The sequence below is a fragment of the Centroberyx affinis genome, unplaced genomic scaffold (assembly GCF_046629955.1).
Source record: "Centroberyx affinis isolate AG114_WGS23_722 - 3 ecotype Tasmania unplaced genomic scaffold, CSIRO-AGI_Caff_v1 ptg000879l_1, whole genome shotgun sequence".
NCBI classification, from domain to species: domain Eukaryota; kingdom Metazoa; phylum Chordata; class Actinopteri; order Beryciformes; family Berycidae; genus Centroberyx; species Centroberyx affinis.
Window position 1 is genome coordinate 17,501 of NW_027279470.1, and position 14,738 is coordinate 32,238.

Consider the following 14,738-nt stretch of genomic DNA (forward strand, 5'->3'; position numbering starts at 1 on the left):
CAAAATCACTGCACAGCCCCCTGTCGAGTGGAACATATCTGCCCAATAGATTTATGTCCAGTGGATTTCTGATCTGTAATAATTAAATAACAATGAAATGTTATTCTTCTGCCAAGCAATATAGTTCTTTAACTGTAGCTCAAGTACATGTATAAATGGTGATTTGTGCATCAATATTTAGATTATCTGTTATGCAGTCAAAGGTGTGTATTTATCTGTGTATTTTACAGCGGCTACTCAGCCAGTCAGAACGGAGGACCAGAATTATACCTATCCTGATACTAATGCTCAATCCCTTCCTATAAATGTAAAAAAAATGTATACTGTTTATATCACATGATTTTTCCCATAACATCTTCTAGGAGGCCCAGAAGCTCTCTGAGATCAGTAAGGAGTGTGAGGACCACAAAGTGGAGTTGGAGAATCTCACACACATGATCGACATCAAGGAGCAGGCACTGCTGGAAATGGAGAAGAGCCATGAAGCAGCCATACAGAGCCGCAATGACCTGTACGTTTGTTTGTGTTTTGTTGAGTATGTGTGTGTGTGTGTGTGTGTGTGTGTGTGCCTGTTGGGCTGTGTGGTTCAAACAGTGCTTTAATTGTATCCCTAACCACAATCAACCTGTGTAATATTTGAAGCTTAAGTATTTTTGAATTGTAAAATTACAATTTATTTTTCCTGGATTCAAGTAGAGTCTTTAAACTGTGCTACCGTGTGTTTGTGCGTTTCCGTGTGTGTGTGTGTGTGTGTGTGTTCTTTCCCTACCTCTCTCTCCTACAGCGGCATCCAGCTCCTGGAACGTGAGGAGGAGGTGTGTATCTTATCTGAGAAGGAGAATGTCCTGAAGGCCATCATCGCCAAGGGCAACGTGGCACTGGTGATGCTGGAGGAGGAGATGAGGGGATTGCGGCTGGCCATCAGTGAGGAAAAGAGGCAGATAGACCTGAAAAACAAGGAGCTGCCCCGCGTGAGAAAGCTTGAGGATGAGGTTGCGGTGCTGAAGATAGAGGTGGGAAAGTATATCTGTATCCACGCTCATATACACACACACAGACACACACCGTCAAAGTAGACACAGTCAAAGACACATAATTTTTACTTCAGCAAGGCAAACTCCACACAATTTTCTTCTGTGTTAAAAAGTTGTAGGTGGAAGAAGTTTGTGTATTTATTGAAACAATATGCCTAATCAGAGATTTGAAGGAGTTGTAATTGATTTATTTCATGCGGATCGTTGATTAAAATTACTGATGTAAATACAGATTTTGTAAATACCTCTAGATTGAGGTACATAGTTTTTCTTTGACTCAAATGACTAAAAGTGCCATTGAGAGAAAAGTTATTTTCATAGAGGGCCACACGGAGAGGAGACATTCATGTAAACAGGAAATTTCTCTCTGAGCCCCTCTTTACTCTTATGTAAATAAACACCATACATAAATTATAATGTCTTGTAGGAGAATATAATGTGAGTTATGTTATAAACAGTGATAGGCAGTGATACAGTAGGCATCCGACCCTATGCAGTCATGACCATTTATAGACCTGCTGACTTCATGTCCATCTCCCTTTCTCCCTCTCTGTCACTCACACACACGGACGTACACATAAATGGTCTCTGTTTTCTTTCCTTGAAACACTGCACCGTTATTCATATCAGCCTCCCCATTTCATTCCTCTCTAAACAAACTGCTAGGCAAATACCTTCCATTAGACATACGTTACACCCATATTAAAGAGGTGTTAATAAACATGAAACTGACAGATAGTTTGACTGTTTTGACTCCCCAGTCAAATCCAATTTACAAGGAATGATGCTTGGGTATGGAAGGAAAAAAAATCTGATTAAATGCTTGTGGTTGATGTCTGGAGTTCTCACTCTCTCCTCTCCTCTCCTCTCCTCTCCTCTCTCTTCATTTCTTGCCAACAGTCTCTTTTGTCTAATCAGTAGGAAGTTATGCAAGCTATCCCATCTTCTGTATGTGTGTGTGTGTGTCTTTGTTTGTGTGACAGTGCAAAAGGTATGCAACGTTTTCCCTATCTGCTCCCCCTGTGTCTGCGTGTGTGTGTGTGTGTGTGTGTGTGTGTACGTGCGCATGCGTCCCGGTCGTCCACCCACCTTCATCCCACAGTGTTGCATGCCATCGTCCAACTGTGTCTGTGTGTGTTTGTGTGTGTGTGTGTGTACGATTGTATGTGTCTAAGGTATTGCGGACCATTGTCCAACTGTATGTGTGTCTGTGTCTGTGTCTGTCCGTCTGCGTGTGTGTGTGTGTGTGTGTGTGTGTGTGTGTGTGCGTGTGTGCGTGTGTACATGAACAATGCAAAGCTGTTCCTCTCTACCACCAAGACTTTGAAAAACAATATTACAGGACATACTCCAGTTTTTGATGTGTGTATGTCGTGTTTGTCTATTTATCCACCTGATTATACACCATTAAGTCCCTGTCCCGTCTTTGATCACTCATCAAAAGGGGTCAAATTTATGTCAGTGAGCTCTGTTGGAGAAGACTGACCGTTGTTGAATGTTTCCAGTACTTTGGACAGAGAAAGCGCTGCCTTAGCCAAATGAACCTCTACAGAGAGAGAGACACACATGGAGAAAGAGGAGAGACGGCTACAAACCAAGAGGGACAAACCCATACAACCCGACACACACACACACACACACACACACACACACAGACAAAGGTTCACACACACAGAGAGAGAGAGAGAGAGACTGACACACATAAACAAAAACACACATGCACACAATTGCACAATACATAGAGAGCGATAGACACATACAGAGAGGGAGAAGAGACAGAGAGAGAGAGGTGCACAGCCAGACATGTAATACACACAAATACACACACGAACACACACATAAACACACAGCGAGTTTCCCTGCCAGTGACTGCTCAGTGGGACTGGGTGTGTTGCTGTACTGGATCTGTGTGACTGGTTTTGACTGCTGGACCCACTGTCTCTAATCTGAGTCTTCTGGTTCTTTGGATGAAACACACTTCATCATGTGCTTCTCTCTGGAAAAACCCCTTTCCCAATCTCTCTGTTTGTTTATTCCACTTTTGTGCTTCTTTCTTTTTTTATTTCTTGTTTTTATCCTTTCTCTCGTCATCATTGTTTTCCTCACCATTTCCCTCCTTCCCTCTCTCCTTCCACCTTTCCTTCCTTCTTTCCTTTAACAAAAGTTTTTGTTTCTTTGGAAATGACTTCATGTATATTACTGGGAAATACCTTCCTTCCTCCCTTCCCTTTTTCCACATTCCCTCTATTGCTTCTTTCTACTTCATTCCTTCACCCTTTCCTTCTTTCCCTGCTGCCTGTCTATGCATTTGGTCCCTCCTTCTTTTCTTTTGTCCTCTTTTCCTGTCTGCCATTCTTCTTTCCATCCATCCTTTTTTTATCACCCTCCATCAAACAGAAAACTTTTAAAGGTTTTTCATTGGATTTTACTTTTTTGGACCCAGATCTGTGACTCTCTAGCAATCAATGGTCAAAGTATCAATCCATCCATCCATCCGTCCATATTTCTGAGCTCTCTCCCCTGTTTGACTGCCGAGTCATCTGCTAAATCGCTGTTTTCCCTCATATAGCCATCTCGCCCCCCTGGGTACATAAAGTGAATCACATGCATCTCTCCATCTTATTGCACAAGGCTCGCCAGCTCAATTCATTCTCTGTGCGAATTCATTCTCTATGCGAATTCAATCTCTATGCAACTCCCTCGCTGTCGATTTATCATATATATTGTGTATTTGTATTCATTTGTGACCAGTTTATCCGTTCTTTGCAGACGGACTCCCTGTTTTGATGGGGAATCTTGACAAAGACAGATCGCGCCATCTGTGAGACTATTGAAGTTCGATATACTCTGAGGCTTTCATTTGCTCGGAGGAATTTTAATTGCTGCAAAATAAACAGAGGTTGGTTTAGGATTCTGAATTTACCGCTTGTTTATGAGTCGCTGTCACATCGACATCTCAAGCAAGCATACACAATACACACACACACACACACACACACACACAGGTACAGACACACAAGCACACACACACATCTATGCAGTGCTTGGTGAATGTATAACTAGAAGTTGTCATATTAAGCTTGCAGCAGTATCTGAATATTGTTGAACAGTCTTCTAATGAGTAGCTATTCTCCCGTTCACACACACATACACAAACAAACACACACACAGTGATACAAACAAACAGACAGAGATACATTTATATATACACACACACACACACACACACACACACACAGAGACATTGGGTCCGATTTGTACAGGGTGGGGCTGCAATGTCCCTATAGTGTTGCGTCATATTGTTTATGTGTCACTTTCTTATATCTTGGTCCAATCTGTCTGGAACTGATTACCATGGGAATTATGGGAATTATGTCTTGACAGACGTGTGTGTGTGTGTGTGTGTGAGAGAAAGAGAGAGAGACCTGGTACTACAGTATTTGTGGTAGTGCACCACTCTTGTGAGAGAGGCAGAGAGAAAGCGAGAAAAACAGGCAGACAGAAAGGTCAGGGGAAAGATAGAGAGAAGCAAGCAGGCTGGTCCTGTTACGGGACCTGAGTGTAACTCGCATTGCGAGGCGTGTAAAACTCCTCAATCTTCCAACGCTCGTCACAAGCCTTGAAAGTCATTTGTTACCTCGCCTCTAAAATCTATCCTTTTTTCAGACTGGCTTCTACCTAAACGGCCATCAATATTGTGCCATCCAACTTGGTCTTCAAAGAAATTGGACCGTGCCCACCCACAGTCACGACAGTGGTATAGAGCACATGACTAGATTTCTGAAAACACAAAACTGACTGCTGTTTATTTATGTTAAGCATGCATAAGCAGCATAAGCATGCTGTTGTGCCATCTACTACATATTTGGCATTTTAAGCCACTATGTTTTCCTTTATAGCTTGATTTAAATTATGTAAATTATATGTAAATTGTATTCTGCTTGGATGCTGTCATGTGTACAATAGTTAAACCATTCATGAGCAAAGAAGTAAACCATTCTCTGTGACTGTCAGAGAGAGAGAGACAGGCAAAGTAAAAAAAGAGGCAGGCAGACAGAGCGAGACACTGACACAGAGACAGATGAATACAAAGGCAAAGACAAACATCAATGCATAAGAACAGGGAGAGAAAGAGTAAAAATTTGAAGAGCGAAGGCACATGAGAGAAACAAGATTGATGGAATAGTGGAGAGAGGAGAGGGAGGGTGACAGAGATGCGCTGTACCCCATCCATCATGCAGTGTTTAAATGGCTTAGGGTGGTTACTTGTGAGGGTGAAGAGCAGTCAGATCAATCAGACTCAAAAACTAAAGCCAGGACTGGGCGCACACTTCCCTTAGCAGGGTATCTGCGGGTTCTTCAAAAGCAAATAAAGTAGCTCAATTAAAGGCTGTAAAATGTATGTAGGTTTCTTCATGTCTGCTCTTAATGCAGAATAAGGTTAGGACAATATGTAAAGATGTTTGTTTTTGGTTGGACCACAACAACAGGGCCAGCCCTATAAAAGCAAATGTCTGTCACTCACTGACTGACTGACTGAGTGATGAAGTTACACCATTGGTCAGCTGTGGCACGTGGCACATCATAGGATCACAGAGCCAGAAATTTAAGTTTCGTTTTCTCCGCCATCTTGTTTCTCCGCTGAGAATGAGATCGGGAGCCCGTTTCTTCCACACAGTAAGCAGGCTGACCAATATCATGCATGTAAGCTGAAGCTAACTGAAGCTAAAGTAGAATCTATACAATTATATCATATCGCCGTTTATTTCGATGCATATGCGCAAGCTCAGTCCACCTGAAGCCCTCTGTTCTGTCGACGGAGAGAAAGACACAGACAAGCATGGAGGTTTCGGCGCGCCGAGGGCTTATTGCCGACGCTACCCGGAGTTTCTCGGGGGCACGGTTCTGGCCAGGGCTGATAGCTGGGCGCTGATTTGTTCCCGGTGATCCGGCCGAGATTTCGGCAGGGGTCCCGACGCCGATGCGTCACCGGGTGTCCGGCGAACAGCGTTTTCGGCACCGAGGGGTACCAGAGCGACCGGGGCTTGGATCGGGAGGATCAATGCGGGCCGTGGGCACGGTGGAGAGGACAGCGGCGGAGAGAAGAGACAGGACGCGCTGGAACGGAGTAGATCAGTATGGATGGACTATTATTCTGTATATTAACAGTCTACAGCCGAGTTAGTTACACCATTGGTCAGCCGTGGCACGTGGCACACCCATTCACCGTCCAGCCATATACTAGGTTTTGACCTAGTCTTGTTTCATCATATCTCATATCCCTTAAAAATTAATTTCCTATAGTAATTTTGAGTGTTTATAGTTTCAGAGCCTTAGCTTCCTTAGAACCTTCATTAGCAAGTTCAATTGGAAATACACTGCTTTTGTCAGCTTTGTTGCTTTATTTCGGTTTTTAAATTGATCTTAAGCATTAACAAGGTCTTACTTTCTGAAAACTGCAGATACCATGTCTTCGTCTCTGTTGGTCAGCAACAGTTCACTTCTGCCTCCAGCCCTGCTTTCTCTTTCTCTTTCTGACCATCTCTCTCTCTTTGTCATTCTGTCTCTTTCTTGTCTGCTTACACTTCCTATCTCTCTCGCTTCCTCACTCACTCCTTCATGCTGTCTTTTTTGCTTTCATTTGCTCTTTTTCACTTTATCTTCCTCCGCCTGTCAGTCTTTTATCACCCTCTCTGAATAGATCTGCCTGCTTCTCATCTGCATCTCTCTGTTTTTCGGCCTATCGGCTACTTTCTGTCGTTTTTTTTCTCCCCCTCTCTCTCACTCTCTTTCTCTTTCTTGAGCGTCTGTGACTAGCCTTCCAAACACTACAAAGCACTTTGGTTAATCACATGACAGCCATATCACTAAGTTTAAACTCAGTCATATGACGTTGAGGAGAAGTATCTCTTGTAAGGGGCTGTGCACCTAACTCTCTCTTAATCAGACTCCCTGTCTGTTTGCATCACAAAGATTTGATTAATCTCTTCCATGAAGGGAGAGAAAACGAGAATCATCACTTTGTTCCACGCTGTCTTTCATGTCTGACACGCGCACACAAATAGACACACACTCACATTAGATGTAGACACGTAGACATACACAGACGCACGTACACACACAGATATACGCTGCATGGTTGGATGAAGAGAAGCAGCTGTTCTCTGGTCATCTCAGGTCAGACCTCCTGTCTCCATCATTTTTCCACTCGCTGTTTTTCTCCTCTACACTTTTCTCTATTTTTTGCTGTCTTTCTAATCATTTCTGTTCACTTGTATTTGCCTCTCTCCCTTCTCCCCAGGCACCTATTTTTATTCTCTCATGTATTCTCTCTTTCTTCCTATTCTTACTATGCTTTTTTCTCTCCTCTGTCATCTCACTTCTCCGTTTTCTATTTTTTGTTCATTTCCATCTGTAGTTCCTGCACAGGTTAAGAGGCCAACTGTCTTCTCACTTGTCTTTTTTCTATCCTTCTCCCCTCTCTCCATAATCTCCACTGACTATACAAAAAAATTAGGACCACCGTCTTTTCCTGTGAAATAGACTGAGCAGCTGAATCCAGGTGAAAGCTATGATCCCATATTGTTTTCATGTATTGAATCCACTTCAGTAATAGAGGGAAGATGTAGATGGTTTTAGTGCTTTCTTACTTGGCTTCTTGGCTTCTCCTGTTCTTTCTGTGGGGTAGTGGTGAGAGAAACCACTGTGTCACCAAAAGTTCACAGGTTCAATCCCCACAACAGCCCATGTCCATCAGCAGTAAAGTGTTCTATCAAAGTTGAGCAAGCCACCAAAGCCCAACTTACTCAATCACTGTAACTGTCTTAGGAGAAGCATGTCAGCTTGTCCAGTCACTCAATTTGAATGTCTTTCTCTCTTGTCCTGCTGCCTGCTTTTTGTCTGTCTACAGTCTTTTAACTCATCTTCTTTCTTGTGTATCCTCACTTCCCCTTCTCTTTCTGCCTTCTTCAGGGATGTCAGAAAATAAAACCCAGTTCCTTAGAGGGATCCTGTGGCGTTTTAAATTTTGGTTTCTCTTATCACACTTTGCCAGAGACTTGTCACCAAGCGAGAAACAGTTTTTATACGGGCACTACATTTAGCTGAGAAATGTCTTAATAAGCGTTTTTAAAATCCCCAGTGCAATAAGTATCTTAAATGCCTAGAGGACAAGGCACTCAAAACACAGGCACTGGCAGACTAATTCTAGACTTCTTCCTATTATACTTTCATGTTGTTTACTTATTCATTTATGTGAATTGTTTTATTTTCTCTTGGTTTGGAAAATCACTGAACCAAAATTTCAATAGACACCTGAACTTGGACTATATTTGATATTAAAACTGGCTACAGATTGGCCTGCTTGTATATGCACATATGTGTGTGTGTTTGTGCATTTACATGCATGTGGATTGGCCTGTACACTGTATTCTGATTCTTGAAATGAATATGCTGGAGAACGCTGTAGGAGACTACAGTGTATGTGTTTGTGTGCCTTTCCTTACATTTGATCAATACAGTCTCTCTCTCTCTCTCCCTCTCTCTCTCCTCAGTTATTAAAAGCTAAGGACCAGAGGTTGGAGCTAGAGAAAGCACTAGATGCCCGCAATCAGAAGAGCGCAACCAGGGAACAAATAGACACAGACCCCACAACTGAGGAACTGGTCAAAAAGATTGAGCAGGTGCAATACAGCATTATGGAGTGTGTGTGTGTGCGTGTGCATGTGTGCAAATATGCACATGTATGCATGTGTTTGCCATCAGCGCCCCTAAATCACACCCATTTAATGAAGTTGTAACAGTTTGTCTTTGTGTCCTTTTTTCTTTACAATTTCAAAACTCTGTAGCAAGTCCATAATCGTGTGTGTGTATGTGTGTGTGTGCAGCTGGAGGCGCGTCTAGCAGAGCGTGAGGAGAAGGTATCAGAATTAAAGCTCCTCCAGGATCAGGTGACCCGGCTCTGCCAGCCACTCAGTGAGCAGGTAGAAAATAGCAAACTGGACAGGCTGCAACTGGCTAAGAAGGTAGGGAGGGAGACCCCCCCCCCCCCCCCCCCCCACACACACACACACACACACACAAGCACACATACACATTCTCTCACTCAAAGAAGAATATGTCCACATAAACATCTAGGGATGTAGACACACACACGCACACACACACGTAAACACAAATACACACAGATGTTATGGTACAGACACATACACACATTCACAGACAAAGGAAGACACATTCACACATATGCACAAACACTTGTTATATCATTTACTTGTTTGTTCACAGTTAGATTCGTTCGCGCACACACACACACACACACACACACACACACACGCACTCGCATTGAGGAGCATGTGGGCTCCATGTGAGGAGCATGCAGAGCAGGCATTGAGTTCACCAAGCATTACCTGCTACACCTCTCTCTGTCTGTCTCTCTCTCCTTGGCTGTCTCTATCTGTCTCTCTCTCTCTCTTTCTACGTCTTTCTGTCTCTTTCTCCTTCTCTCTCAGTCTCTCACACTCACTGGCAGCAAATCCTTTCAGTACGCTTAGATAACCTCACCAGGCGCCAGTACAACGGGGCTTAATACATGGAAACATTTGTGGAAGTGTGTAATAATGACATTAATGATGATGAATGGTTTATGAATAATGATTTATAATGCAATTCAAAGCTATATCCAAATAACAAACAATTTACAGTAGATGCATACTATGTGTAACTGTACATGTGCCAGTAACAATTTGTGAGTGTGTTGTGTTGTGTCCCATCCCTCTCGGTGAATGAGCTCCATTCCTTTAGCAAGGAGTCCAACTTTTGTGACCTTTTATGTTCACCTTATCTATCTGTTTGTGCGTGTCTTCATGGGTGTCCATGCTGTGTGTGTGTTTGCGTGTGTGTGTGTCTGTGTGTGTGTTGTCTGCCTCCAGCTGAATGAGAGGCGGTCTCATCTACGACACCTCGACACACGGGTGAAGGCGCTCACCGCAGAGGTTTCGGTGGTGAAATCTACTTTCTTGGCTGAGGAACAAAAGGTCAAGGAGAAAAGGCTAAAGGTCAGAAGCGTCCCAGTCGCTCAGTGGGCCAAAGCGCACACCATGTACCAACTTGTGATCTTGGTCGCACATCATCCCCCTCTCCCACTGTCTTTCCCATTATTCCTGTCACTGTCCACTGAACACAGTGGAAGAGAGCAGAAATGCCGTAAAAAATATTTCTCACTGTCTTGCATTGCCGTATGTCCCACTGCAATACCACTGATTTAGCTTATTTGCACGGTCATAACACACAGAAGCAGTGTTGTTTGTGTTTTAAAATAAATACAATGATAAAATACAATGTTAACAAACACAGAGAAAAGAGATGCCAATTAATAATATTAATAGATGAGATAGATGAGATAAAACCCCCAAGGGGCTCATAAAAACATTGCACGTCAAAGAAAGAAATCAACAAATAAACAAAGCAAAAAACAACAGCAACAAAAAAGAATAAAGCAAAGATATCACTGGATCAGATAAGAGCATCTATAAAAGCAACAGGACACAACATGGTGGAAAAAAAAGGTAGCTAAAATACATAAGATACACAAAATGACAAGGGAAATAAAAATAATAAATTAGCCTTAACATAGGGAATGAAAGCATCAGAGAATTGAGTTTGATAATAAGCGAGAGTGTATGTGAGTGTGATCTGCTGGCAACCACTAATGGTTATACATTGCCTGCAAGACTGACACAAATTTACAAGGCGTATCCCGTGATAATCAAATCATTAACACAAGAAAGAGGGAGCAGTGGGGGAGATTTTGAAAATCTAACACTGGTTTGTATGGAGAGTGGGTCTAGGAAAACACATGAAGGGACATTTTGACTTTGTGTTAAGTTCCCCACCTCTGGAAACATGTGCGCCTCTGGCCTTAAATTGAATCCTGCCACAGCTTTGTCTCCTGTGACTCTCTTGCTCTGTCTCCCTCACTACTTCCCCACAGTCTCAATAAAGAATAAAACTAAAAAACCAGTGGACTTCCCACTTGCCTTCTAAAGATTTCACGAGGTGCATGTTAATGGCATGAAGAGCCCCTGCAGCTGATGAAAGCCTGCAGCCCGACGCAGACGCAATTAGATGTGGAAAATGCAGAGGCATAACTTAGCTCAAATTCTGACACTAATACGACCATCTGTTTTCCAGAACGGTTTGACTGGAATTGAGCTGGAGAATGCAGACTGAACTGAGTGATAGGAATATAAAGTGAATGTCTCTCAACCCGCCTCTGTGTTCCAGCTGGAGACGTGTAAGCAGCGGCTGGAGCAGGGCCTGCCACCCTGCCTCGAAATGGAAGAGGTGCGGAGGAAACAGCTCCGGGACAAGAGGAGAAGGCAGAGGGACAAACAGGAGAGAGAGAGGGTAAACGTGCGCGCGCACACACACACACACACACACACACAAAGTCAGGAATTGATTAAGGCACTGAGGGGCAAGAGGAGAAGATGGAGTGACAAAGAAAAGAAGTAGAAGTGGTATACACAGCACACACACACACACACACACACACACACACACAAAGTCAGGAATTGATTAAGGCACTGAGGGGCAAGAGGAGAAGATGGAGTGACAAAGAAAAGAAGTAGAAGTGGTATACACAGCACACACACACAGACACACACACACACACACTCAGAAGGCCACTGGGCAGGAATTGATTAAGGTCCTGAGGGACAATGGGACTATACACAGGCTGACAAACAGGAGAATGAGAGGTGTGTAAACACTGCCCACACACAAACACACACACACACACACATAGACTAGACAAGTGAGACAAACAGGAAAGGGAGTTCTTACCACACATATACACAAACACTGGACTGGAATTGATTAAGGCTCTTAGGGACAAGAGGTGGAGAGTGGTAGACAAGTAGAGGGTGTATAAAGGCACACATACACACACATTCATTCATTCTTACACTGGGATCAGTTCTGTCTGAAACCAATCCAATTGTCTGCAGCCTGTTGTTTTTGCTGATCTGTATTCTCCCTCCCAGTTTATGCCTGCTTATAACCCCTGGCCAAAAAGACACCATGCTGCTTCTACATGCAGATCACAACTGGATAACTTACCCAACCTGACTGAAAAATAGGAAGAAACTTGTAGAGACTGAAAATGAAAGCAAGTCATAAAGATCTTGACTGGGCTGATGTCAGGGCGATGAGGATTTGACCATTGCACTCCTTGCTAACAGTTGCTTTAAATGTTGCCGGTCTAAGAATTGAAGCTTTTTCTATTTTTGTGCTCATTGTAAATCGCTCTGGATAAGACCATCAGCTAATAGCTTAAAATGTAACATGTAAATGTACATGCTCCCATTCAGTTATATTGGCAGTTCCTGTTTTGTTTCTTTACTTTTTTGCCTTCAACCCTATTATTCCTTGTTTTGTGTATGTTGCTCTGATCACATGCCAGGGGATAAACTGTTTATATGCATGATAAAAGCGGCATCACTTTGAAGTTTCAGTGAGATTTGGGGACAGTTAATTCACATCGCCGTTGTGTGGTGAAAGAGAGAGTGCAGTGCTGAGAGCAGTTGAGCACGCTGGAAGCCCAGGTTTATTCTGTATTTCACCAATGCTTTGGCAGGGCTGGAGGTTTTTGTGCATCAACCACACTGGGTTCAAATCAAATTTGCCAGCCACTTTAGCTATTTAATGAGCCAAATTAGTAGAGAAAAGAACCTCTAAATTCTGGTTGTTTACCTGCCAGAAGAGATGGACTTTACCAGCCACAGTCCAAATATACCAGCATTAGAGTAAATTGGTCCTGCTATTATATTGTCAGGCTGTGTGTTAACATTGTTAGGTTAGTCTGGTTGAGGTGTTTACATGAGATCAGTTGATGTGAATGAATCAGATAACAGATTATTAGACTCACTGTAAATATAGACAGTAAGGCTACTCTAGTCTAGTTGAGGCATTAATATACATTTATGTCCTGGATATTAGTTTTGCTAACACTTAGTTACATGTAAGAATTGTTAGTAACATTACTAATAGTCTCACTGAGGTATTCAAGTAGGGTCAATTTCTTTGGAATGAGAAATCCTACTAACAGATTATTAGGCTGCATGTAAACAAACTCTCTAGGTTACTGTAGGCTGGTTTAGGTGTTTGTATGGGGTCTGTACATTTGGAATAAGTCCTGTAAACTTCCCATTAGCATACTATTAGATTTCATGTTACATCAGCCACCGACCAGCGTTGACAAAGCATTCCAGAGTCTGAGTGCTGATGTAGAACCAATGACCTGTGTTTTCTTGACATTATTTATTCCAAAAGACAAAATCTGATCCAAAATCAATAATACTGGTTATCAATTTGTGAAAAGAAGTCAGTTTGAGTCCCTTCACAATGACTGTGATTTTCTCACTCATTTAGTGTTTTATACCATGCAACAGCATCCTGAGCTTGGAATTACAACATTCCATCAGCTTTCACTGTACTTTTGAGATATTGAGTGTGAAAGTTTCCCATACATTTCATCCCATAGAGCATCACTAGTATAAGCTCTTTAATTTGTATTTTTAATCATTAAAATTAATTAAAAAATGTGTCCATAAATCAAACTTCAACCAGCCTTATAATTCCAAGCTCATAGATTCTCAGCTGTTCTTTGGTGGCCTTGGCTTCGTCTTGTGAAAAAAAAAAAAAAAACTTGCAGACTTAATTATTCCATTTACATGATCAGAATTCAGGAAAGTAAACTTTTAAATCAGCCTTTTTCATCCAAGGTCATGCAATCTTACATCAAATACTGAAACTGTACCTGGTGTGTGTGTGTGTGTGTGCGCGTGTGTGTGTGTGTGTGTGTGTGTGTGTGTGTGTAGCTGGCTGAGGAACAGCAGAAGAAGCTGTTGCCCAGTGGAGTGTACACCACAGCTGAGGCCCGTCCCAGTGCGTACATCCCTGAGACCGACTCCCTGCTGCCGCTGCCCAAGCCCTACGGAGCCATGGCCCCCTTCAAACCTTCCAAACCAGGAGCCAACATGCGGCACTTTCGCAAGCCGAAACAACCATAAAGAAAATATATGTAATAAAAATAATAAATACATTTCATTCAGTAAAGATGCACAGAAAATCGAGAGTGATTTGTTGGGCCCAGCCAATAGCGAAGCCAAGAATATGGGCCCTCCCCCCTTCCTGTCGCAGAGTGGTTTCGAAAATTCACACTGTTTGAGACAACATCCTGCTTTGTGGAAGACAAAGTCTATACTCAAAAATTTGATTGCTGCTGTCTTACCAGCCGAAAGCTGCAGAAATGGTTGACTGAGAACTTTGCAAATTATTACAACCCGTTTTCTTAGCCACAGCATTTGAATTGCTAGCATAGCTAAAAAACACTAGCATCCTATCCTCTTGAGACCAGGCACTTCACATTTTTGTCCTCTGTAACGACATCTGTAACGGTCACTGTCTCAACGTCCATGCATGCCACTGTGTTGAAACCTCATGTGATATCCTGGGCTTTCCAGTGATGTGTTATTTGCTTGGTGGTGTAATCATGGCAACCATGATTTTTTCTTTTAATGGGAGAAGGAGAGGTAATCAATCAAAATTAATTGTATATAATGTTTTTAAAGTTATCATTCATTTTATTTTATGAAGATACACCTTTCAGAAATGTGCAGTATTTCTCATCTACTGAATAAC

The 14,738-nt window shown here is 42.5% G+C and overlaps 1 protein-coding gene across 1 annotated transcript in view; it reads left to right on the forward strand.

Moving 5' to 3' along the window:
• The window catches only part of ccdc146 (coiled-coil domain containing 146), a 27,173-nt gene extending 13,066 nt beyond the window's left edge, over window positions 1-14,107 (forward strand). Inside the window, exons 11-17 of the mRNA XM_071521251.1 lie at window positions 363-511; window positions 785-1,013; window positions 8,588-8,716; window positions 8,921-9,058; window positions 9,965-10,090; window positions 11,319-11,441; window positions 13,916-14,107. Coding sequence (XP_071377352.1) covers window positions 363-511; window positions 785-1,013; window positions 8,588-8,716; window positions 8,921-9,058; window positions 9,965-10,090; window positions 11,319-11,441; window positions 13,916-14,107 — 1,086 coding nt within the window. The remainder of the gene's footprint in view (window positions 1-362; window positions 512-784; window positions 1,014-8,587; window positions 8,717-8,920; window positions 9,059-9,964; window positions 10,091-11,318; window positions 11,442-13,915) is intronic.
• Window positions 14,108-14,738: the final 631 nt, after the last annotated feature.